The 26,478-nt window shown below is 53.2% G+C and overlaps 1 protein-coding gene across 2 annotated transcripts in view; it reads right to left on the reverse strand.

Annotated features, from left to right (window-relative positions):
• The window catches only part of SCARB1 (scavenger receptor class B member 1), a 63,541-nt gene that overhangs the window by 19,225 nt on the left and 17,838 nt on the right, over positions 1–26,478 (reverse strand). For both annotated transcript variants that reach the window (XM_066260818.1, XM_066260817.1), the window contains exons 2-7: positions 9,192–9,349; positions 7,938–8,079; positions 7,181–7,384; positions 5,576–5,671; positions 3,023–3,138; positions 744–910 (exon numbers count right to left, since the gene is read on the reverse strand). In XM_066260818.1, the coding sequence (XP_066116915.1) occupies positions 744–910; positions 3,023–3,138; positions 5,576–5,671; positions 7,181–7,384; positions 7,938–8,079; positions 9,192–9,349 (883 nt within the window). The remainder of the gene's footprint in view (positions 1–743; positions 911–3,022; positions 3,139–5,575; positions 5,672–7,180; positions 7,385–7,937; positions 8,080–9,191; positions 9,350–26,478) is intronic.

Genomic DNA, 26,478 nt, shown 5'->3' on the forward strand with positions numbered 1-26,478 from the left:
TGAGGAGATGGCAGTGGAGCTAACCTCTCGGCGTCTACATGGAGCAACTGAGGCCAGGCATCTTGGGGACAGGCACTGAAGAACACCGATGATGCCAGAGACCACGGTGCCTGCACACAGATCATGCCCGACCCCACGCCGCACACAGCCGAATGCGATTTCACGGAACCATCGGGCCAGCTTCTTGTCCTCCCGAGATGGGACGAGCACCCTTCCCCAAAGCCCCATTCTCAAGCCGCACGCCACGGTGTGTGTGTGTGTGGGGAGAACCGGGCCCTTCCCCAAGTGCCTGCATCCTCGTCCCTGGAACCTGTGAGCACGTGAGCCCAGGGGACTCAGGCTGCTGGTCAGCAGCCCTCGCAAGAGGGACGACTGTGGCCTAGATGCCACGGTCTCTAGGGACCTTCAACTGCAAGAGAGTTGGAGAAAGAGATGTGACCACCAGAGGGGGTGCAGAGAGACGTGATGGATGTCGGGCTTCTGAACCACAGAACCGTTTGCCACTGTGGTTCTTGTTTTAGGTCGCTGGGTCTGCGGGGGTTAATTAAGACAGTGGCTAATATACAGGACTTATTTTCTTTCCAAGTTATCTTTCAGTTGCCCTGGTTATCTCTGGGCTGATGGGATTACCGAGAGTGCAGAGGACAGAGCAGAGCACACAGCAGATAAGCCGGCCAGCAAGTTCCACACCACCCCCACCCCCGACCCGGCCCTCCCGCCGCCGGGGTCGGAGTGACACGTACTGAACCGGCAGGTGCTGACGTTCTGGATTCCTGACTCCAGGCACGGGCAGAAGCCTTCATTGGGCGGGTAGACGGACCCATTGGCAAACAGGGTGTCAGGGGCTTTGAAGCGGAAGGTGGGAATGCCTTCGAACATGCCTGACTCCTTGTAGACGAGCTTCATGGACCTGCGGGGGGAGGGACAGGAGAGGCACTGGTGACACCCAGGACGTGGTTCTGCTGAGGATAACCCACACTGAGCCACTTCCTCCACCACACCTGCACTGCCATCCCTTGGGTCCCCAAAGCCATCACAGAAAACAAGAACAGAACGTGTCACATCCCTATGTGGCACGGTGATCTCATGCAGTCTCATCTACAGTGAGATCCAACGTCCTCCACATGGCCCAAGGGGTACTATGGGGCCCTGCAGCCCCCACCTGCCCTTCATGGCAGCCCTCAGCCTCATTGCTCCCACCTGCCCCCGGGCCTTTGCATCTGCTGCCCCTGAAACATTCTCCCCTCGAATCCTTACAACTTCAGCGCCTCGTTCAGGCTCCACTGTCACTTCCTCAGGAAGCAGCTCCATGCTGCCCACCGGATCTCCCTCCACCCATTCCTCCAGCTGCAGGCACACCAGAATTTGAATATGGACTTTGGACCAGAACGGCGCTGCTTCCGCTGTGTCCAGGGCAGCCACTTATCACACATGGTTCCAGAGCCCTTGAAATTAGGGAGTCCACGGCCCTGGCTGGTGGCTCAGTGGATAAAGCGTCAGTCCAGCATGTGAACATCCTGGGTTTGATTCCTGGTCAGGGCACACAAGAGAAGCAACCATCTGCTTCTCCTTCCTCCACCTCCCTTTCCCTCTTCTCTCCTTCTTTCCCTCTCGCAGCCAGTGGCTCGACTGGTTCCAGGCACTGGCCCCAGGCACTGAGAATGGGTGCATAGGAGCACATCAGTCTCAGTTGCTAAAAATAGCTCAGTACTCAAGCATCAGCCCAAGACAGGTTGCTGGGTAGATCCCAGTCAGGGCACATGCGGGAGTCAGCCTATCTACCGTCCTCTCACTTTAAAAAAAAAGGGGGGGGAGGAAAATAAGAGAAATTAGGGAGTCCATGCAAGAATGTCAGGTGCAGGACACATCCCAGGCTTCTAGGACTTGCTGCCGAAGAACATGTAACACGTCCCTTCAGTAACATTTTACATTGTTTACACACTGAAACGATCGTATTTTGCACATACTGGCTCAAACGAAACATACTGTTAAAATTAATTTTACTTATTTCTCATTACTCTTTTTTAACATGGTCAGTAGTAAGTTTAAGGTTGCAAATGGGACTTATGTGATATTTTTATTATAGCACCAGCCAAGCTGGTGGTATTATGCTGACGCTAAATTTCCTCATTATGACGGGAATGCGGTTGTGAAAGAAAATGTCTTTATTTTTTTAGAAAACATCCACTGATGTGTGTAGGCGTCCAGCTTACTCTCAAACGGCCCAGGATAAATCTACCCCAAGAGAGAGACGGGGCAGGAGAGAAAACACGGGTGGAAACTGGGGGGCAGGGGGTATGGAGGGGGCTCATTACACTCTTTCTTGCAGTTTTTCTCTAGGTTGAAATTTCTACATGTAAAAAAGTACATACACACAGAGCAACATCTCTCCCTGCTCTGACATGCCCTGTGGGCCCGCTGGTCCATGCCCCCCCCCATCAGGAGGACATGTGCTCCCGGGGATCAGGAACGCAGCCCATCTCATCACTGCCGTGCCCCCAGCAGCCCCTCGCACGGAAGGTGAAGGAGTCGAAGTTCACACTGGAGCATTCCCGCGTGGAAGAGGACAGGCTGGACCCAGCGTGCTCACCCTCTGCCGGGGCCCCTGGAGTCGTTCGGCCCCATGCCACGCTCCGAGGCTGCAACTCCAGAGACGGAGGGGCCGGGAGAGAAGCAGGCATCCGGGTATCTCTCTCAGTGCCCGATGGACATCAGGGCGGCCAGCCGCTGCCGCAGGGCTAGGCATCGTGCCCTCACTTCACAGCTCCCCATGACCCTGATGGTTTCCTGCCCACCACCACCAGCACCCCAATCGCTGCACGCGGCCTCCCCCTGCATCCTGCAAAGGCTTCGGCAGCTGGGGAGCCCGGCTCTTCCGAGTGCAACCAGAGAGTGTTTAAGGGGGCGCTGAGGGCTGGTGCATACGCAGAGAGCCAGCACTCTTCCCCAGGGCCCACAGAAGCCACCCATGTGGGCTGGGAGGTAGCCCTCGCCCCCCCAAGAGGCCCCAGATACCGCTTACCGGCAGGCCTCGGGGCTGTAGAACTCCAGAGAGGATTCGGGGGTCATAAACGGCGCCCACATCTGCCCGGACGTCCCGTTGATCATATTGCACTGATCAGAGTGCCAAAAGTTGACCTGCGGGGAAGAAGCGTTGAGACACACGGCACTTAGGACTGCCGGGCCACGAAGGAATGCCCTGGGTGCCACACCCCTGGCAGCTGCTGCTGTGACTTCACAGGCCATTGCCCTGCAGTGGACAGCACCGCTCAATTACCAGTCCTGCCCCGGGCAAAAGCCGGTCCCCTCCGAGACGGCCTGGCACGGTGGGAGGAGAGCGGCCTGCTCCCTGACAGTAGGCCCTGGAACGTGCGACTTGGCTGGAGACTCAGTTACCTCATCTGTAAAATAGGCCTATCACCCACATCTCCAAGGACAGAGCAACCAGGTGAGATGGGAGGTGGGGGGACACTGGCACCCTCCCCGAGAGGAAGTCATCAGACACTTCCTAAAACCAGACAAGGGCAGCAGGTGGCCGAGTAGAGAGAAACAGTTAAAATCCTAACAATGGCCACTAGGACAGCTCAAAACAGTAGCTGCCTCTGGGTAGTGAGACTTGAACACAAAAGAACCAGACATCTCCCTTTCTATGCCTCCATACTTCCGACTGTGTCGATCATGTGCACATGTGTGTTTTTTATATTGTAAAAACAAGCACCAAGAGAACTTGAACAGTCTCCATGAAAACAGGTGTCACCAGTGACAAAGGGTGTACTCCTCTGCTCTGGGCACGCAGGGGGTGGAATCTGTCCCCAGCCTGTGTGTGTCGGCCCTGGTGCCCACGTGAGCCCCTAGAAGGCTTGAGTGACAATCATATTTACGCATAACGTGGAAGAGCCACCACGGTGTAAAAAGCAAGCTGCCAAACCAACGCTCGCACTACGGCCTCGCTGCGTTCAGAGAAGTAAAAACCCCACCAAAGCTCTGTGTCTACGTAGAGGAACCTCCGTGGGTAAAGGCAGACCGGAAGAACAGCCTCCGACCCTGATGACGGAGGGTTCCCTCTGCAGTCAGTCGGGAGGTTGGTCGTTCGGGGGTGAGGGGAGCTGGGAGTGTAAGGAGGTATCGCGTGCGCTTTGTACCTACCTCCATTGTTTCATTTTTAAAATGTGTCTTCTGGTGTTTCTAATGTAACTTTTTTTTTTTTTTTTACTCATGAACATCTTTCCATGCAATGGATGATTATACCATCAGTGTTTAATATTTTTGGAATGTTTTTGTGAATTCAAAACCACAGGAAAAAAAAAATCATGAAACCTTCCCCACCAGCGACAGCATGGATGGACCTAGAGGGTACTGTGCCCAGCGAATGATGTCAGACGGAGAAAGATACACACCGCCCACTTTCACCTGGGCGTGCCATCTAAAAAACAAAACAAATGAACAAAAATACGCTGCTTACAAATATGAGGGGACTGGGGCATGTGCGGATAGTCCAGTATGCTCAGCCTTTTGTCTAGAGCAGTGGTAGTCAACCTGGTCCCTACTGCCCACTAGGGGGCGTTCCAGCTTTCATGGTGGGCAGTAGCAGAGCAACCAAAGTAGAAATAAAAAGATAGATTTAATTATAGTAAGTTGTTTTATAAAGATTCATTCTGCCAAACATAGCAAAAATCAGACATAAAGTACTTGGTAAGTAATTATTATTATATGCTTTAACTTGCTGTAACTCTGCTTTATAAACTTTATAAAGTAAAGTTACTTCCCTACTTTATAAATCGCCATTACTGTGGAACCGGTGGGCAGTTAGAAAATTTTACTATTAACAGAGATACAAAAGTGGGCAGTAGGTATAAAAAGGTTGATCACCCCTGGTCTAGTGCATTTCCACCCGTAAAATCAAAGTAGGTTTAGCGTCCCATTGGCATAATCAAACAACTTTCTTTGACTTGTTTGCTTTTCTGATGTTCTTGTTTAATAAAAAAAAAAAAATCAAATGCTTCTTTTTTTTTATCACTTCATATTCATTTTGAAATATTCCCTAATTTTTTGTGAGCAGTATAGAAATGGGACTCAGAGACAGAGAGGACAGATTGATAGTTGCCAGAGCGGAGGTACTTGGGGGGTGGGTGGGTGGGTGCAAAAGGTGAAGGGATTGAGAAGTACAGACGGACAGTTACACAGTAGTCACAGGGATGTAAAGCACAGCACTGGGAACATAGTAATAATGTAACAACTATATATGGCGCCAGGTGGGTACCAGAAATATTAGGGGAGTCTCATCACTATGCTGAACACCTGAAATAAACACGAATAATATTGAACATCAACTATAACTGGAAAAATAAAAAAGAACCACAGGAAAGAAACTCCGTTCCCAGCGCGTGCTTGATGCTAAATATGTGGGCTTCCTGCCACGCCCACCAGAACCAAGAGCTCTAGGCTTTCACTGCAGCTGACACCCCCAACTCCCAGTGCTCCCCCTCACAGATGTGGCTGCCCCTCCGAGTTTTAACAGGAGGAAAGTGTGCTGGGTGGTGGCCTGGGTGGCCCCGCCATTCCCTCCGGGTCTCACCTTGCTGAGCCCGTTCCACTTGTCCACGAGGTGGATCCGGCTGAAGTTTTTGATCCCCGTGAACACGGTGAAGAGCCCAGAATTGGAGTTGTTGAGCTGTGGGCATGGCAGGAGAACAGCATCGTTAAGCCTCAGGATGGGGGCCAAAGGACACAGGGGTTGGGGGAGCAGCCCTCAAGCCTGGGGACCTCGAGGAGGAAGACTTGGGAACTTTCTAGAAGGGTCACTCTCCTGATTACAGCATCCCTCCTAGAAAGTGTCCACCTTCCCTTCCCGGCTCACCAGCTAAAAGGGTACACTTTCCAGCTTCCCTTGCAGCTAGGTGTGGTCACATGACTAAGTTCTGGCCATGGGAAAATAAAAGGAAATTGGTGTTCTTCCTCAGAAAGCAGAAGACAGCTGGGATATGCTGCTTTGCCCTCAACCATCCCTACCTGCCCCCGTCCACCCATGTTTTTTGAAAACATGGATGGACATAGCTAGTCCATCCCCCCTGAACCCTACCATGTGCCAGGGACACAACCATGATTCCTCCATCCTACTCCCCACCCATTTATCAGCAGAGCCCAAAGAGGAGGTTGAAGCTAGAGCTACCCCAGGGGCTCATTAAAACCTGCTGTTGAGGGAGCCACGGTCAGGGTGAGAGGTCAGGAATCAGACCCTACACCAGGTCATGGCTCAGGAGATCAATCACTGATCCTACCAGGTTACCACAGATAAAGATTAAGATAGCCTGACCTGTGGTGGCGCAGTGGATAAAGTGTCAACCTGGAAATGCTGAGGTTGCCGGTTCAAAACCCTGGGCTTGCCTGGTCAAGGCACATATGGGAGTTGATGCTTCTAGCTCCTCCCCCCTTCTCTCTCTCTCTCTCTCTCTCTCTCTCCCCTCTCTATAATGAATAAATAAAATCTTTTAAAAAAAAAAGATTAAGATAAATCAGCCAGCTCGTATCAATGCCGTAGTCGACATTTATGATCCCCCTCAATACCCAGTCCCCCTTTGTGTGTGTGTGTGTATGTGTATGTGTGTCACAGAGAGAAAGGGACAGACAGTAAGAGAGAGAGATGAGAAGCATCAATAGTTCATTGTGGCACCTTAGTTGTTCATTGATTGATTTCTCATATGTGCCTTGACCGTGGGGCTACAGCAGACCGAGTGACCTCTTGCTCAAGCCAGCGACCTTGGGTCTAAGCTGGTGAGCTTTGCTCAAACCAGATGAGCCCGCGCTCAAGCTGGCAATCTCGGGGTCTCGAACCTGGGTCCTCTGCATCCCAGTCTGACACTCTATCCACTGCGCCACCGCCTGGTCAGGCCCAGACCCCCTTTTTCCAGCAACAGATGCCAACTGTCTAGGTTCAGTCCCAATCACATCATTTGAGCCCAGATCAAACTGCACTTAACCCACCCTTAGAGTTTTCAGTTATATGAGCCATTAAATTCTCTGTTTAGCTTAAGCCAATCTGAGCTAAGTTTTCTGTCAGTTTGTAGCTCACAGCCCCCATGGCTTCCCAGCCAGCTCCAAAAGCAAGCTGGTCATTGGTTTCCGGGATGTGTCCATGGAGGACAGGACACAAGCCCTGAACGTCTCTCTGGGCCATACTTACCTCGGCGAATAAGCCGAATTTGCCCTGTGAGGGGAACGCTTCTGGGAAGAATCTATTGACGATGTTCACGAGGGGGTCATTGTAGCCCCACATGATCTCGCCCACGGTGCGGTTCATGAAGGCACGCTGGCCAAGGGTCCCGAATGTCAAGGTCAGGAACAGCTTCGTGCTCAGAGGTTTATGCTCCATCATCATTGCTGCGCTCTGCAGAACAAGGGGACAGCATGGGTCACAGGCTGGACATAGCTAGGCCATTCCCCTGGACTCAAAGCCGGGCCTCAAGGGGAAGAGGTCATCCAGGAAAATGTTTGGGCCAAGAAAGGGCCCCTGCAGTGGACACGGGGGTGTCTGGGGCACCCATACCCATTCCCTGATCATCTGGGAATAGGACTGTGTGTGCCCTTGGACTCGTGCTAAGTTAATCTACCCCCAACCCCAGAGACAGACACGTGGCTCAGGCCTGGCCAAACAGAAACCTTCCTCCCTCCAGCTGTGATTGGTTTGCAAATGTGTATGTGGCCCAACAGAACCAATGAGCCACAAGGCAATGATCTGCTGGGGCTGTTGTGTAGAGAGGGAAGGTCCCCCTGTTGCCTTGAACCTGGGATGTGCAAGGCTGTAGCCACCCAGACGGGGCAACCTTCCAGAGCATAAAACCAACACATCTGGGCAACACGGCCCCTGGATCAAGCCGCACCTGGAGGGGGAAATGGGGACGAGGGCGGGTGTGAGGGGCACGGCCAAGGGGCAGCCTCACCAGGACCAGGATGTTGGGCATGAAGATGTAGTCGCTCTCTGAGCCACTGGACTTTTCGGGCTGGAACTGGAAGTTGCGGTACTCAAGGAAGGATACCGTGTCATTGTCGTTGAAGGTGATATTTCTCTTGTGCCGGTACTCCCTGTGGAGAGGAGGCTGGTGGGTCAGCAGGCCCCCGCCATGCATAGTCGCAGACCCAGCTGGGAAGTGGGGCGACTCCAGGCTTCCTGGGAGACCCTCAGATATACATGCACATCTCCAACCTGCCAGCACCACAGCCAAGCCCGATCACCCCCCAAGCCTGCCAGCGACACCTCTCTCCACGGGTTACTCTCTTGCATAAAAGGCCAGGCGACCTCACCAGACCTGACCACAGATGCACACACGTGTGTGGACACACGCACAGTGTCCCATCACCCTGCTGGGTTCTCATAGCATTTAATACTCACCACTTGCCTTCATATGGTACATTTATTTCCTTATTAATTATGTGTATCCCAACCCAGAATGTCAGCACAGAGGGCAAGGACCTTTGTCTTAGTCCCTGTTTGCGACAGCGGTTGGCACATAGTAGGTGTTCAGTAAATGTGTTGGATGACGCGGTGACTAGGGAAGAGCTCTGAGACCCTCCAAGGGCTCAGGTTTGGGGAGTAGGTCCTTGCTTGCTTTGTGGTGTATGTGTGTGTGCGCGTGTGCACGTGAGTGTGCATGTGCACATGCGTGTGCCCCTCCTCCCTCATCCACATCACGGCTGCCTTGCTTCTCCATACAGAACTTCTCAGCAACCTCATTTCCCCCTGCACCTGCCCTGCTCCCAGAATAATCCCTGCGGCTCAGCACGACAGCCCCCACCACCCGTCTGCTCTGAGACCCCTCCCACACTGCCAGGGCCACCTCCGTCCTTACCTGTATACATAGGGCCCACGCACGACAGCCCCCACCCACCCGTCTGCTCTGAGACCCCCCCACTGCCAGGGCCACCCTCGTCCTTACCTGTATACATAGGGCCCATGCACGACAGCCCCCACCACCCGTCTGCTCTGAGACCCCCCACACTGCCAGGGCCACCCTCGTCCTTACCTGTATACATAGGGCCCACGCACGACAGCCCCCACCACCCGTCTGCTCTGAGACCCCTCCCACACTGCCAGGGCCACCTCCGTCCTTACCTGTATACATAGGGCCCACGCACGACAGCCCCCACCACCCGTCTGCTCTGAGACCCCCCACTGCCAGGGCCACCTCCGTCCTTACCTGTATACATAGGGCCCACGCTCCCGCACCCGCGGCTTCTCGCCCTCCAGGATCTCTTTGGGGTTGACGATGTCGAAGAAGTAGACGGAGAGGTAGAAGGGGACGGGGATCTCCTTCCACATGCTGAAGGACAGGCTGCTGGGGTCGATGCGCACGTTCTGGGGGAGGAGAGACCAACACCCGTGAGGAGGGCGACCGGGGCTCCTATACCCGCCAGCCACGCAGCTCCAGAACAGCTGCCCGGAGCCGGCCTGCTCCACTGGCTCCCACAGCACGTCGGGGCCGGGGGGTTACGTGATGCAAGTTAACAGGTAATCTAGTCACGTTGGTGTTTTACGTGTTTTAATGACAGCAGCCTGATCAGGGGACCCTGGCACACGGGGGGCCCGTACGTTATGGAAGTTAGGTGACTGCTACTCTATGGCACCTGCGGCCAAATGTATTCTTCATTCATTCCTTCCTTCAATGAACATTCATTCATTCCTTCAACAAACATTCATTCCTTCATTCAACAAATGTTCACTGAGCACCCACGACCTGCCAGGCACTGGTCAAAGCGCTGGGGGTAGGGGAGTGAACAAGACAGACCGAGATTCCCCGGCTCTGCGGGCCTTTTATTCTACTAGGCCCTAGTAACTAGGGGAAAGGAAGGGATTAAACAATCACAGCAACACACATGTTTTGTGGTCTGTGACTGTGAACAGAGGAGTCGGTGGAATGTACACAAAAGCAAAACACCAAACCAAAATAAAAACTAAAGGCAGTGAGGGGGAGCATGTGGATTGGATGGGGCGATTCCATGTAGGAGCCACGGCCAGAGCAAAAGCCTGAGGCAGGGAGGCGCCGAGACAGAGTTTGGAGACAGCCAGGAGGCCTGTGTGGCTGGAGCACAGCGGTGAGGCGGAGAGCAGGAGATGAGAACAAGAGCCGCGTCCCATGAAAAGCCAGAAATACAGGAATCTACGTCAACTCTACTGATGGGGGAAAGCTTAGCAAAAACTTGATTTTCCTAAAAGGTCAAAAGACACAGGCCTGAAGCTCATGCAGCAAGTCTGACTGTCCGATACACCAGCCTCTAATCTCTGCTTCGCCCCTCAGCTCTGTAGTCCACAGTGCCATGCAATACACCCACCCCTGTCCTGGCCACATCACCAGCCCCCTCGGAGGCCCGGGCCAAGTGGAGTGACCAGCCCATCAGATAGATGACAACGTCGTAAAGCCAGGCATCCAGGGAGGCTTGCGTCACCCTTTCCAACTTCTTTTGAACATGGCCTTCCAGGACAAGGACAGCCACCCTCACTGTCCCAAACAGCCAGAACCAATAGGCAGAGGTTCTGGAAGAAGCAGAAGGAGCTAGAGCTGGCCGGTCCAGCTGGTCTCATGTCCTCGACCGGCAAACTGTGGTTAGAAGCCAGAGCCCGGAGCCAAGTCGGTCACCTTGGAACCTCAGCTTTCCGGACGACAGAAGGGGCTTGTGACTCTGTCGGCTCAGCTGTGGCTCGTCTGACCGACACGGCATTTGCAAGAAGGAAAGTTGAATTTATTGCCAAGGATAAAACCCTGGAGGATTTCATATAAAAATACTGTATGAACTTCAGGGTTGTCTTGAAAATAAGCAGAGACTTCCCTTCAGGTGCCCTAGTCATTTACGGATAAACACATCTTTCTGCCCACATGTGGGAACGGCAAGGATTGTGTTTATAACCTGAGCATCCACTAGGGTATAAACAAAGGGAACTAAACAATGAGATATGAACAAAGCAACAGAACAAGCCTTGCTCAGGTGTGCCTGCGTGCTAGGGGCTGTTCTCGACTCTCGGCGACGCTGGCACGTCCCGGACTAGCGCCCTAGCCGCTCGAGGCCACCACCGGGAGCGTTATTACTGTGTTTGTTTCCTCATGGAGATGTGAGTGAGTGAGTGAGTGAGTGGCCGGCACAGCCTCCACCCCGACCTTTGTCCAGGAAGGTCCGGCTTCGGTGTGGGGTGGGGAAGGGGGAGCCGGATTCCACAGGGACGGACTACTGATGACCCCTTCAGCGTGAGGCAAAGGCCACCAGATTGGGGGTGGGGTGCAGGGAGAGAAGCCGTGGTGGCTGTGGGCCAGCTGTGGGCCGGAGAAGGCTTGTCCCAGGCTCAGCTCTGACCTGCACGTGGTCTCTGGGACCCAAGAGAACAAGCACTGCGGTGGGGACCGTGGTGAGCCACTGGGGGTCACCCCCAAACGCAAGGCGGCAGCTGCTACCCCACCCCCAGGCCTCTGCGGTCCTGAGGGCTCAGGCTTTCCAGCACCCCCCGCCCCCCGCCACATTTCCTGAGCTCCCGGAAGGCCAGGTCCTTCTATGGAACCCCCAAAATATTTTCAATGTCAACAGCTTATCTTTCAAAATCAAGCACACACATACTCAGGAGCCAAATCGCCCATCTGCGTGCCACCGCCGGCCCACTGGCTGCCCCTACACTGTGCAGGAGTCACCTCCTAGGGGAAGGGGTGACCTCCCTGTGTGACAGATGGGGAAACTGAGCCCAGCGAGGTTGGGTGACTCTCGCCCAGCCCCCAGGCACAGACTTGGCAAGCAGAATTCAGACCTCAGCCTGGAGGCTGCTGGCGGGGCTGGGTGTCACCCAGGATGGAAATCCTCAAATTTTAACCACAGGCCCACGGAGAGAAACACCAAAGGGAGGAGGTAGTCCCATCACACCCTCTCCACCATCCCCTGAACACAACCCCAGTCTGTGTGTGGGTGTATGTGTGTGTGTGCATGTATGTGTGTGTGTGTGTGTAATATGAAAACAAGGAAGATCTATCCTCTCAGCAAATATTTAAGCACACAGCGTGAACTGTAACCCATAGGCACTACGCTGTACAGCAGATCTCCAGGCATCGCTAAAACAACAAGAGTGACACTCGTAAAGAGTGTGGGAGGAGATCCAAGCATAGACCGCGGCGATGGTATCACGGCTGTGCGCTTATCTCTGACCTCATCGAGTTGTGTACATTCAACAGGTACAGCTTTCCTTTATGTCTAACAGACCACAATAAAATGGTTTAAAAAAAAAAAAAAAGGGTTGCCTGACCAGGCAGTGGCGCAGTGGATAGAGCGTCGGACTGGGATGTGGAAGGACCCAGGTTCAAGACCCCGAGGTCTCCAGCTTGAGCGCCAGCTCATCTGGTTTGAGCAAAAGCTCACCAGCTTGGACCCAAGGTCGCTGGCTTGAGCAAGGTGTCACTACCTCTGCTGTAGCCTCATGGTCAAGGTACATATGAGAAAGCAATCAATGAACAACTAAAAAAGTGCCACAACAAAAAACTGATGATTGATGCTTCTCATCTCTCTTCGTTCCTGTCTGTCTGTCCCTGTCTCTGACTCTCTCTCTGTCTCTGTAAAAAAAAAAAAAAAAAAAGGTTTCTGGTCCCTGCCCTCCTCCCCTGGCTGCATCTCTCAGCAAGGGCAGCTGGGCCTGGACCAGCCCCTGGAATCCCAAAATCCTGCTGTGTTTTCCTCACCTACCGGCCTTCTTACCTGTTGAGGGATAAAACAGCCAACCCAGTAAGTAAGTCGCCAGAAAAAGCCACGTGTCCCTCTCTCTTTCTCCAGCAGAAGGGAATTTGGGGCGGTGGGGTCCCCCTCACATTGTACGGCTCTTGCAAACAGGGACTGTTTGATGACCCAGTGCTGGGCTGGGTGACGGTGGAAGAATCATTGTTCCCCTGTGCGCCTCAATTTTCTCACCCATAAAATGGGTATGATAGAATCCCCTCGAAGGGCTGGAGTGAAGTTTAAATGAGTTCACAGAAGTCCAGTGCTCAGGGCAGAATCCAGGGCCTCTTGGTCAGCCATGCAGTCACCAGACATGAAGGAACTGACCCCTTCTCCTGTCCTGTCACTGCCCCCCCCATGGGAACCGGATTTGGCAATGCTCTTGATTCTCAGGAGAGCTATCTGTCAGTCACACCGAACAGAGGCACCAGGACCAGGCACCTGACGAGATCGCGGTGTGCTGGCCGGGGTCACGGCCTTCTACCGAAGCAACTAATTCTACCCCCGCCCCCCGCCCCCATGGTCAGACAGATCACAGCCCAGAACACAAAGACCGAGAGAGGGGGACAAGGTGACCCTTGTCCACTCTTTCTTATCCAACCCAGTCCTGGACAGTCAGGAGGGCTGCCCAGCAGAGGGGCCCTGGGAGCTGGACACTGGACAAGGGAGCAGAGCCCTACCAGAAAAAGAAGACAGGGAGGGTGTTCTTGGCCGGGGACACCGCCCGTGCGAAGGCCAGGAAGGAAGCCGGCAGGGGCATGACTTACCTGCATGTCCGCCAATAACAACTATGTTTTTAAAACATGTCTTAAAATAACCTGAACATCCACCAACAGATAAACTACCCAAACAATGGGCTGCTACTCAGGAATAAAAAGGGCTGAGGTACTGAGAAACCTCAAAAGCACACGGCAGGTCTCATAAAAAAGGCAGCTACAAAAAACTACCCACTCTATGATTTCTACGACATTCCACAATGAGGAGAACCACAGGACAGAAGCCAGGTCCACGGTTACCGGGGGCTGGGGCAGGTATAAGGGGACTGCCTGCGAAGGGCATCAGGAAGGTATTTGAGGTGATAAAAACGTCCCACATATTGATTTTGGTGGCCATACAGGTGAGTTGTATACATTTGGTAAAACTCATCAAATTACGGATGTATCTTGACCACATTATGCTAACATTTTTGATGGTTTAAGATATGATTCAGACCTGAACAGGCAGTGGCGCAGTGGATAGAACATCAGACTGAGACGCGGAGGACCCAGGTTCAAAACCCCAAGGTCGCCAGCTTGAGCGCGGGTTCACTGGCTTGAGTATGGGATCATAGACATGACCCCATGGTCGCTCACTTGAGCCCAAAGGTCACTGGCTTGAAGCCCAAGGTTGATGGCTTGAGCCCAAGGTCACTGGCTTGAGCAAGGGGTCACTTGCTCTGCTATAGTCCCCTGATCAAGGGACATATGAGAAAGCAATCAATGAACAACTAAGGAGCCACACAAAGAATTGATGCTTCTCATCTCTCTCCCTTCCTATCTGTCTGTCCCTATCTGTCCTTCTCTCTATCTCATCTTTGTAAAAGAAATGATTCAGACACCATGTAATTCACCCACTTAGAGTGGACAAGTCAAAGGTTTTAGCATATTTTTTTTTCTGTATTTTTCTGAAGTCGGAAACAGGGAGAGACAGTCAAACAGACTCCCGCATGCGCCCGACCGGGATCCACCCGGCACGCCCACCAGGGGGCGACGCTCTGCCCACCAAGGGGCGATGCTCTGCCCCTCCAGGGCATCGCTTTTCTGCGACCAGAGCCACTCTAGCGCCTGGGGCAGAGGCCGAGGAGCCATCCCCAGCGCCCGGGCCATCTTTGCTCCAGTGGAGCCTCGGCTGCAGGAGAGGAAGAGAGAGACAGAGAGGAAGGAGAGGGGGAGGGGTGGAGAAGCAGACGGGCGCCTCTCCTGTGTGCCCTGGCCGGGAATCGAACCCGTGACTTCTGCACGCCAGGCCAACGCTCTACCACTGAGCCAACCGGCCAGGGCGGTTTTAGCATATTTAGAGCTGTCCAGCCTGCACCACTATTGAGTTACAGAACATTTTCCTCACCCAAAGCAAAACGCTGTCCCCATTAGTGGCCACTTCCCTCCCCTCACAGAGCCAGGCACCCACAAATCTTTCTGTCTCTGTGAATTTGTCTTTTTTCAGATACACAGTATCATACGAGTCTTCAAATGTGTCCACAGTATTCTGTGTCTCAGAAACAAGCAGGGATACAAAAGGCCACCCATGGCTTCTTTCACTTAGCATAATGTTGTCACGGTCCATAACAGTCATCTATTATAAATGTAGGTTGTGGAGTTTCAGCAAATGTATACATACCCTCACCAGCATGGTGACCAAAACCGAGACACGGAACATTGTCCTCATGCCTGTTAGAAAGAGGTGCGGATGAGCATGCCCGTGTTTACCACGGCATTACTCACGGTGGCCAAAAGGCAGAAGTGACCACATGTCCGTCAGTGGGTGAGTGAACACAATGTGGTACACACACTCAATGCGCTACGATTCAGCCTGCAGCAGGAAAGACATTCTGACACCTGCCACAACACCGATAAGCCTTGAAATCATGATGCTGTGTGAGAGAAGCCAGACACAAAAGGACAAATACTGTTAGGGTTCCACTTGTGCGAAGCGCCCAGGGCAGGCAGAGCTACAGAGACAGAAAGCAGATTGGGGTCGCCAAGGGAGAAGGAGGACTCATTGATGAGTGTGTATGGGTTTCCTTTTTTGGGGGGGTTGATAAAGATATTCTACGTCTGGGGAGTGGTAATGATTGCATTACACTGTGAATGTGCTACATGCCTCTGAATGGTACACTTTTAAATGGTGTAAATGGTTAAGGCAATCTACCATGAGTTTTTTATATAAAAAAACAATCGCAAATTAAAATGAGAAAATCAAGTGCGGGCAAAGATATGTGGAAGTGAGCACACCCATCTGCGGCTGGGATCAGCACCCTGGAGAGCAGTGGGCGCCGTGGTGCCCTGCTCCACCCAGGGCACAGAATACTGGCTCTCAGAGGCTGCCAGGCACCCCTGGGACCTCTGCCCGCACCCCTGGAGTGACTGAAACGGGAGCTTCATCAAAGCTTCCAGTGTGATGTCACCTACACTCGAACTATATTACATATCCCTCTGATAGTCTATCCTGTTCCATTCTGTTTTTTAAATGCTGGTCCGCATTCGCCACAATCATTTCACGACCCACTATGGGATCACACCCACAACCTGACAGCTCTGCCCTAGAGAAATCTGTACACGTGTGTGCCACATCTGCAGAAGAACTGCCCAGGCTCAAAAAGGAACAGACGGAGTAGCGGGTCCTCAGCAGAAAAAGCGGGACTCCCACACACAGCACCAAGGGCAGATGAATGGGCCAGACCGGCCTGAAGACGTCTCCAAGATAGAACTGTGACTGAGAAAAGGCAGGCTGCAGAAAGACACAGATGACACTGGCCTCTTGGTTTGAATTTTTCAAACACAAAATAATATGCAACCTTTTATTTCTCGAGAGTCAAGATAAAACCTGCTGTCTCAACATTGGCCTGCCTGCAAGCCTCCCTACCCCAAATCTGGTCTCTCCAGGCCCCACATCCTGCCATTGACCCTGTCACTCAGCCCAGTCATGCTGGCCTCCTTGCTGTCCCTTGTAGATGCAGGCATACCCCTGCCCCAGGACCTTTGCACTGGCTTTCCTCTGCTTTCATTGTTCTTTCCGAAGTAGCCGCATGGTCAGATCTCTCACCCCTTCCGATCTCCGCTCACATGCCCCCCTCCTTGGAGAAGACTCACTCTATTCACCCCCAAATTCCTGAACCTCCTTAACCTGTTGTTTGTTGTCCTTGTCGCCTTCCAGTGTGTACATTGTAATTAATTGTGTGTATTGTTCTCCACCTGTCTTCCATGCTATATCAGAAAGGACAAGGACAGCGTTCTTGTCTGCTTTGTTCTGTGATGTGTCCCAGCATCTACTCAGCAAATATTGGCTTATAAGGAGCAACATGAGTTTGGAAACAAACATAACCAACCAGGAAGCGCCCTGGGAGTGGTTCGGCTTGCTTACTCCTTTGTATATGTTTTAATTTTTATTTATTTATTTATTTATTTTACAGAGACAGAGAGAGAATCAGAGAGAGGGATAGACAGGGACAGACAGACAGGAACGGAGAGATGAGAAGCATCAATCATTAGTTTTTTCGTTGCACATTGTGACACCTTAGTTGTTCATTGATTGCTTTCTCATATGTGCCTTTACCATGGGCCTTCAGCAGACCGAGTAACTCCTTGCTGGAGTCAGTGACCTTGGGTTCAAGCTGGTGAGCTTTTGCTCAAACCAGATGAGCCCACACTCAAGCTGGCAACCTCAGGGTCTCGAACCTGGGTCCTCGGCATCCCAGTCCAACGCTCTATCCACTGCGCCACTGCCTGGTCAGGCTTGTATATGTTTTAATAGCCCATATTGAACAGTAAATTTTTTTTTTAAAGACAGAGAATATGGCCAGTTTGGGGCCCAGTTTGGGCCGGGGCAGCAGTCTGGTGAAATGTGTGATGAAAAAAATAAAATTTTCATACAAGTTCATTTTTAGCTCTTAGCCTATTTTACAAAGAAGTAAATCCTTGGCCTTGGCCAGCTGGCTCAGCAGTAGGGCATCAGCCTGGCGTGTGGATGTCCTGGGTTTGATTCCCGGCCAGGGCACACAGGAGAAGCGCCCATCTGATTCTCCCCCCTCTCCTTTCTCTCTATCTCTCTCTTCCCCTCCCGCAGCCAAGGCTCCACTGGGGCAAAGTTGGCCCAGGTGCTGAGGATGGCTACATGGCCTCCGCCTCAGGTGCTAGAATGGCTCTGGTTGCAGCAGAACAACGCCCCAGATGGGCGGAGCATCGCCCCCTAGTGAGCATGCTGGGTGGATCCTGGTCAGGCACATGCGGGAGTCTGTCTCTCTGCCTCCCCACTTCTAACTTCTAAAAAGTACAAAAAAAAAAAAAAAGAGGCCCTGGCCGGTTGGCTCAGTGGTAGAGCGTCGGCCTGGCGTGCAGGGGTCCCAGGTTCGATTCCCGGCCAGGGCACACAGGGAAAGTGCCCATCTGCTTCTCCACCCCTCTCCCTCTCCTTCCTCTCTCTCTCTTCCCCTCCCGCAGCCGAGGCTCCATTGGAGCAAAGATGGCCCGGGCGCTGGGGATGGCTCCTTGGCCTCTGCCTCAGGCGCTAGAGTGGCTCTGGTCGCGACAGAGCCACGCCCCAGAGGGGCAGAGCGTCGCCCCCTGGTGGGCGTGCCGGGTGGATCCTGGTCGGGCGCATGCGGGAGTCTGTCTGACTGTCTCTCCCCGTTTCTAGCTTCAGAAAAATACAAAAAAAGAAAAGAAAGAAAGAAAGGAAATCCTTAAAAAAATACAATTTTATTAACATTTTCTGGCTTGATAAGCTGCAACTTCACAGGTTAGGCCACCAACCCAGCAAGGGTGGTCCCAACAGGCCCCTCCACCCCATTCCCTGGCCAGGTCAGGCAGCGCCCGGGAGGCGCAGAACCGCAGTCCTGAGGCCCGAAGGACCGAGGTGCGGGCAGCCCTGAACTTCATGGGGAGGCCCGAGGAAGGCAGTGGGGAGACGCCTGGGGGGAAACTAAAGCCAGATGGAGAGTGACGGGACTGTTATATCAGAGGGCACAGCCCAGGAAAGCCTCTTGGAGGAGGTGACATTTGAGCTGAGGCTTGGAGAAGTTCTAGTCTCCAGAAATGACTGACATGTTAAGAAAAACTTTAAAAAAAAAAAATATCCCACTTTAGCTATTCTAGATATGTGTGCCATTTTCAGTCGCTGAATCTTTCTTACATATTTTACACTCAGTCAACACCCAAGTGTCCTTTTTCTCCGTTTAAAGAAGCCCTGGGTAGGGACGCTCCAAGCGGGACACCTGGTCACCCCGACATTTCATGCTGACCACAGGCAGAGTCGGGACCTTGGACGTGTTGGGTGAGAAAGGGGGAATACCGCGGATTTCTCCCGTGATTCCTTTCTTTAATGTGGCTGCTAGACCATTTCAGACCACCCACTTGGCTCACTGTCAAGGTTTGCACACTGTGTCTGTGGTCGGCACCGGTGTGGACAGATCTGACCAGACCTCTCCTCCATCACTTCCTGGCTGTGTGGTCTCAAGCTAGAGGCTGCCCGCTCACTGCCTCAGTCCCCTCATTGTAAAGTGGGAGTGGGGATGGCTCCCGCCGGGCAGGGCCCTGGGTGAGACGTGGAGATGGTGCATGGCAAGTGCGCACAGTAGGTGCTTCATGTGAGGGAGCTGTAATGATCACTGGACTCCCGACCACCTTCAGGTGTGAACTCCTGTCCTCAGCATTCGAGGTCTCGCCTCGGTTCTCCGGCCTGAACGGCTCGCCCCTGGGAAGGCCGGCATCCATTCGCTGCTTCCCTTGACTCCTCTCTACTCCTGCCTCCCACAAATCCAAGACTCCCCACTCACCAGGTGCTGTCTCCTCTGGGAAGCTTTCAGGAACTAGCTACAAAGAAGCTACTCTGATCTAATGAAGAACCTAGTTCATTCTCTGCCAAAAGGGTTCCCCCGCCCCCAAGAAGCCTGGGGAGACTCAGGGAGCCGGAGAATCGTCTCAACCAACTGTAGAGCTGAGAAAACACTTCTTGCCTGCTTCAGTTTCTTAGGTTTAGTTTCTTATCTCACAGATGTGGCCACTGAGTCTTGAAGTTCAAATGCTTCCCCGAGGTCACAGGTGCAGGGAGGGACCGTGCCGTGGGTTCTGCACCCACGTGCGGACCTATGTCCTCACTCTTCTCTGCTGGGCCTTCCCGATGGGCTCCGAGCACCAGTTAATCATTACCTTGACCTGGACGTTGAATTATAAAACTGAATTCGTCCCCCAGTGATCACAGAAAACATGCCTCCAACCAGATGAGCTGAGGGCCCAATTTGCCCAGATGAGGCCCCATTCTACGACAGGACCAGACCCTGCCCGCCCTAGACCGGCCAGCATGTCACTCACTTACCTCCCTTGAGGGGCTCGTCGGCACAGGGTCACTGGCAAGACCCCGGCTTGGCCCTGGCAGAGGCAAGTAAGAGGAGCAACCGGCCTGCAACTGAGGCGACCTCAACCAGCAGAGCTACGAGCTGATGCTTCTCACCCTCTCTCTCTCTTCCTGTCTCTCCCTCTCTCTCAAAAGAAATAAACAAAACATATATTGACCATGTCATTCCCAAGGCTCCCCGTAGCTACTCCGATTGCACTTCCCTTTACTGTCCACCTTGCTCACTCTGCTCCAGCCACGCTGGCCTCGCTGTCCCTGAGGCCACCAGGCATGCTCCTGTCACAGGGCCCAACAAGGCGTCCCATTGACTCTGAGCCCTGACGCTGTCGCCTGCCCCAGGGAGAACAGTGAGGAGACGACTGAGGGACCTGGGAAGAGACGAGAAGCCTGGGGACCCTCCCTGCACCCAGAGGGTCTCCACCCTGCGGCCAGGATGCTGGGCCCACCCACACCCCTGCTGGAACGTTCTCACACCTGCAGCCTGAGCCTTAGATGAGATATGGGGCAGGACATGCCCTGGGTGGCTTCCTTCAAGGTGCCTAGCGGGGACACCTTTGTTCTCGCCCTGGGAGCCCGGCAGAGCAAGCCCCTTCTGGACCACTTGCCACAGCCCCCTCCTGACTTCTGAGACCAAAGTACAGAAAGCCTGGTTTGGCGGTGACAGGAGGCTGTCAGAACACAAACTGAGGCACACCCCGAAAAGAGCTCAGCCAGAACACCCGGAGGGCCGAGGAGCCTGCGAGGCCAGACCCAGCCCCCGTCCACGACTGGGAGGTCTCACCAAAGCAAGCCTCAGAGAGCCGACAAGTTCCCGTGGACGGAAAGGGAAGAGCCAAGGCCCGCGGTCACAGGGATCTGGGAGTCCTAGAGGGTCTTAGGAAGCTTCCAACCTGGGCAGGAACCAACTAACCACTGAACCCCATCCCCTCAGCCCCCCAAAAAGGGACCCAACTGCCAAGGGGCGGGGGCCCAGGCAGAGGCCCTTGGGGGTGGAGCTCCCCAGAAAATTTCTCAACAGTTGAACAAGTTCATCATTTTGAAAACTCATCCCTAGTCCTCAGAACCGCTCCTGGTGTGACGACAATATTGGGGCAACTTTTGGGGGGAGGGTTCTTTCGCCACCATGTGTCACTATCAGACCTGTTCAAACAGTGGTTTTCAAAGTGGGGTCCCCAGGCCAGCAGCCCAGCCCCAACATCGCCGTGGGAAGTGGGTAGAAAAGCAGGTTCTCGGGCCTTGTTTCAGACCTGCCGACTCAGAAACTGGGGACGGGACTCAGCCATCTGTGTTGTGACATGTGCCCCCCACCCAGCCGCTGCCCGGGGAGTCTGCTGTGAGGTCAAGTTAGGGAACCCCTGTGTCAGAGACGGAGATGAACCTGGGCCACTCGCTCGGGAAAGGGAAAAGGGGAAATGGACAGGGCGTGGGTCCAGAGGGCATGTGACCTCGCAGCTGGTGAGGGGCACGTGGGAAGCAGCAGACCAGACCATTCTCTTGGTTTTCCTGCACATTTGAAGTTTTTCATAACAACTTATTTTTTTAATCACTTAATACCATATTTACCCATGTATATAAGACGCTCCTGTATAAGACGCACCTTAATTTGAGGGCCCGAAATTTGAAAAAAAAAACTACTACATAAAGTGATTAAACTCAAGTGTTCATCGTAAAATTCATGCAACTCCTCATTACAGTCAAAACTCCCATCCGTTAGCTTGTCCTCATCTGTGTCTGAGGACAAATCACTGTCTTCATGTATTGCCTTGTCCCCCGTTCCATTGACGGCATCTGAAATGCCACAACCACTGTGTAAGGCGCACCCAGTTTTTAGACGCCAAATTCTTCGAAAAAGGGTGCATCTTAGACATGGGGAAATACGGTATTTCCTAAACAACCCTCCCACCTCCCCGCACAGACACACACACAAAACAACACAGATGAATGGGTCTTCTGTATTCCTGAGGCCAACTCCACAACCTATTAGCCCATGCGTCAGGTGTGTCCAGTGGGTGAGTGCTAGACCACGTGGTGTTACAAAATATTTGAATTTGTTCATAATATCTTGAAAACAGCAGATAAATTCCAGATTTCCAGCTTCTCTGAAAAACCGGGAGAGGAGCCAGCACTGGGCCTCCTTACCCACGGGGTCCCAGCCTGAGCTGAGTGGCAGCTGCTCCCTGGGCGGGGTCTGCTCACCAGCTTGCCACAAGCCTCATTGCTCCCTATTGCCTCACACCAGACTGCCTCACTCATTTCCGCAGCCTGCAATGCCCTTACAGTTATCTGAGTTTGCAATCCCTGCCCCGCAGTAACACAGGATGAGAACACAACATACATTCATTCATGCATGCATTCATTCTTTCATTCATTCCAACCCTGCATAAGCATATTAGATGCTCAAAGCTGATGCTTAGTGCTGTGGGGTGTGGGGGGTGCAAAATTAATCCCACAGGAGCTAAGCAGCAAGTGGAGAACAGGACATGTTATTCACAAATGACTCGGGCACACAACAGGGAGAGCTTAGGGGCATCAGACATCTTTCCTGACATGCATAGGGGAGCACCAGGACACTCCTGTACCACCGGCAGGGGTGTCCATTGGGACCAGTGCTCTGGGGTACTGTTAGACCACATGTACTACCTCCCACAGCAATCGCATTCCTAGCTGGGACCTAAGGGAAATGAAAACAAAGGTCCATCCAAGGATGCATGCACACACGTCCCCAGTGGCTTTATTCCTGTTAGCCCCGCACTGGAACCAACCCAAATAGGAGCTGGCACACCCCAGAAGGACACTCACACAGCCAGGGGAAGGCACGCCACGTGCAACGTGGCCGACAACTCTCACACACAGTTCGGACGCCCGGCTCCCAGGCACATCAAGAGCCCACCCCCAAAACCAGGCCCTCACCTGGACCCCCCAATCCCGCCACTGGGATAGACACTCAGGGAGTCCACCTGTCCGTTCCCTGTGGTAGTAGGCACTGTCCCTCTCCATCAGCCCAGCTCTTGACCAGTCCACCAGGGAGAAGAGAAACCCTGCAAACATATTAACTTCCCTCCAAGTAACAAAAACTGATTGTTTTCAAGCAACAACATGTTCAGGAACCTACATCCGTGGGCCCAATCTGGCCTGATGCCTGCGTCTCTTCATCCCAGAATAGAACACGTGTGATTCATTCACGCCAGAAGCTTGCAAGGGTTTTTACACTTTTAAACGTTTGAAAACAAAACAAAGAAAAATAAACGTAAGGATGCTATCTCATGACATGCGAGAAGTATGCAAAATTTTTATCTATTCAGGGTCCATAATACAGAGGCAGTGGACACAACCACGCCTAGTCAGGGACTGAGTGTCCATGGCAGCCACGGAGCTGAGCAGTGGAGACAAAACCCACAGAGCTGAAAACATGGACTGTCTGTCCTGTTGCAGACAGAGTGTGCTGAGCCCCGTCCTGTCCACCTCGGTCCTCTGATTGGCCACGTGGACATGTGGGCGTCACCCCCTCCTCCCGGATGGCACCGCAGAGAGAAGGAAAAGACCTAGGACATGCCGGCTCTGAAGATGGACCCGAGTGTCCCTGCGCCACCAGGACGATTGCCCAATAAGCCTTTCTCGGCTCACCGCAGCCCTGGTTCGAGAACACACGGCAGAGCTTGCCAAGGACGTATAAAATAGGGCAGCTGTGGCTCGGCCCGCAGGAATGGAGGCTCAAGGGCCGCCTCCTTCAAGGGCTCACCCCTTGCCTGGGGCACGCATACCACCAAAATTCTGCCTCACGCCCAAGAATCTATTTTTCGCCCATCTAACAACAACAACAAAAACAGGTGTGATTTTGTTTCGTTCACACCGGGCGATCATTGGTGTGCTAGCAGCTGCCATGTTTTTGTTTGACAAACTAAGGGAAAAGAGGTCAGTGCCTCTGATTAAACAGGTATTGCATTTTTTTTTTTTAATTCTTATGGTGCACCAAGGTGCCATGACACACCGGTTGGAAACGGCTGGCTTAACCTTTTGCTCGGAGTGTTGTAACTGCCCCGCGGCCATGGGTGTGTGCAGTCGGGTCCATCATTGACAAATCCGACCCCTCCCCCCAGCACAGCCAGTACTGACTCCCTGTCATCTCAGTTTTTTTTTAAATTGTGGTAAAATAGCCAGACCCGTGGTGGCGCCATGGATAAAGCGTCGACATGGAACGCAGAGGTCGCTGTTTCAAAGCCCTGGGCTTGCCCGGTCAAGGCACATTCGAGAAGTAACAATGATAAGTGGATGCTTCCCGCTCCTCACCAGTCCCCTTTCTCTCTCTCTCTCTCCCCCATCTCTCTCTCAAATCAACACTTGTGGTAAAATACTCATAACACAAGATGGCCATTGTTAAGCACACGGGTCAGGGGCAGCAAGGACGTTCATACAGTTGTGCAACCATCACCACCATCCACCCATCTCCAGAAGTTTCTCATCTTCCCCCAACTGAAACTGTGTGATCATTAAACAATGACTCCCCAGCCCCTGGAAACCACCATTCTACTTTCTGTCTAGGAATTTGGATCAGAATGCCTCCCTTTTTTCCGCCTAATGTTTCCATTGATTTGGGGGGCGGTAGAAGGGGAAGGAGAGAAAGGAAGAGAGAGAGAAAAGCATCAACTTGTTCCACTCAGTGGTGTGCTCACTGATCGCTTCTTGTTCGTGTCCTCACCAGGATCAAACCCAGGATCTCGGCCGTGCGCCAGGACCGTACTCTGTCCACTAAGCCACCCAGCCATGCCAGAATCGCCTCTATTTTTATTTTTTTTTTTTTGTGGGAGAGACAGAAAGAGTCAGAGAGAGGGACAGATAGGGACAGACAGGAAGAGAGAGAGATGAGAAACATCAATTCTTCGTTACGGCTCCTTAGTTGTTTATTGATTGATTTCTCATATGTGCTTTGACGGGGGGGGGGGGTGCTACTACAGCAGACTGAGGGACCTCTTGCTGGAGCCAGCGACCTTGGGTCCAAGCTGGTGAGCCTTGCTCAAACCCAATGAGTCGCGCTCAAGCTGGCGACCTCAGGGTCTCGAACCTGGGTCCTCCGCATCCCAGTCCCACACTCTACCCACTGCACCACTGCCTGGTCAGGCTTGCCCCACTTTTTAAGGCTGAATAATATTCCACTGTGTGGACCGTCCACGTGTTGTTTGTCCATTCCTCTGTCCACAGACACCTGGGCTGCTTCCGCCCCTTGGCTGCTGTGAATAATGCCACTGTGAACACGGGCATGCAAATATCCCTTCTCTTGTTTCCTCTGGGTGTGTGCCTACGGGTGGGCGTGCCGGCTCACACAGTAATTCTACTTTTATAGTGTCTGGGGACCCACCACACTATTTCCCACCAATAGTTGGCACAGGTGCCAACTTCTCCACGTCCTCACCAGCCCTCATATTTTTTTTTATCTGCTCGTAGCCATCCTGACGGGCGTGAGGTGTGGCTTTGTGTGTGCTTTCCTTACGACTGGTGATGTTGAGCGTCTTTTCACGTGCTTGTCAGTCATCTGTCTGTCTCCTTCGGAGGCATCTCTACTAAGTCTTCGGACCATTTTTCAATCAAGTTTTTGTTTTCTTTTCTTTTCTGTCCTTGAGTTGTCCTGCCAAGGACTTAAGACCAGCTTTAGAGTCCCCACACCCCATCTGCTTGCACTGACACCCCTCACGAGCCGTCCTATTCCTGGGCTTCCTTCACACCCCACATCTTGTCCCTTGGTGCCCCATATTGGCTCTCCCTGTAGAAGAAACTCCAAATCTGTTCCCTCCCTTCCACTCCGCTGCCCGCACCCTGGCCCGAGCCGCCCTGGCCTCTGTCCCCACAGCCGCCACAGGGCTCTGCAAGACGGGAATCGGATCACGGTTCTTCCCTGCTTACCACCCTCCAAGGGTGTCCCAAGGAACTGAAAGCCAGATCTAAACTCCTCACCTTGTCCTCCATGGCTCCGGCCTGCTGTCCCTGTCACCACCGCCCCTGTCACGTCTCCCTAGCCTCATCGGCCTGTTTCCTCTCCTTTCGATGCACCAGCAACCTCCCATCTTCAGGCCTTTGCACATGCTGTGTCCTCTGCTGGGCAGGCAGTGCCTCTGCCTGACTACCTCTCAGCTCAGATGGCCCCTTGTCAGAAAGGCACCCCCCAACCACCCCACCGGTCACTCAATGTCAACGTGTCTGCCCTGTGCCCTCCGTAGTGCACGTGAGAAACGTCTTTGGTCTTTTGTGTGTGCCTTTGTTCACTTGTCCAGGGTTGTCCCTCCTGCTGAGAGTAGGATCTCAGGTATGGTTTGCCCATGATGGCAGCCCCTACACCTGACACAGTGCCTCGCACAGAGTACCTGCTTGCGAAACTGTGCCAAAGGAGTGGATCGCCTCCCCGACCACATGGGTATTCCAGGGTCTCTCCTTCTCCTGTCTGGAGTTGACTGCCCATGGGGGTTGCTCCCATCTGTCCCTGGGGACTGTCAGTACGCCCACCCCCTTGGAGTGTCTATGGAGGAAGCTGGTGATGGAGGCAGCTCGCTGCTCCTGCTAAGGCTCACTCCTGTGCATGTGACAGGGACACCTGGAGCCTTCCCGGCCCCACCTGCTGCAGCTCAGCCAGGCCACCAGCTACCGAGAAGC

Source organism: Saccopteryx bilineata, chromosome 2 (assembly GCF_036850765.1).
Source record: "Saccopteryx bilineata isolate mSacBil1 chromosome 2, mSacBil1_pri_phased_curated, whole genome shotgun sequence".
In the NCBI taxonomy this organism is placed as follows: Eukaryota; Metazoa; Chordata; class Mammalia; order Chiroptera; family Emballonuridae; genus Saccopteryx; species Saccopteryx bilineata.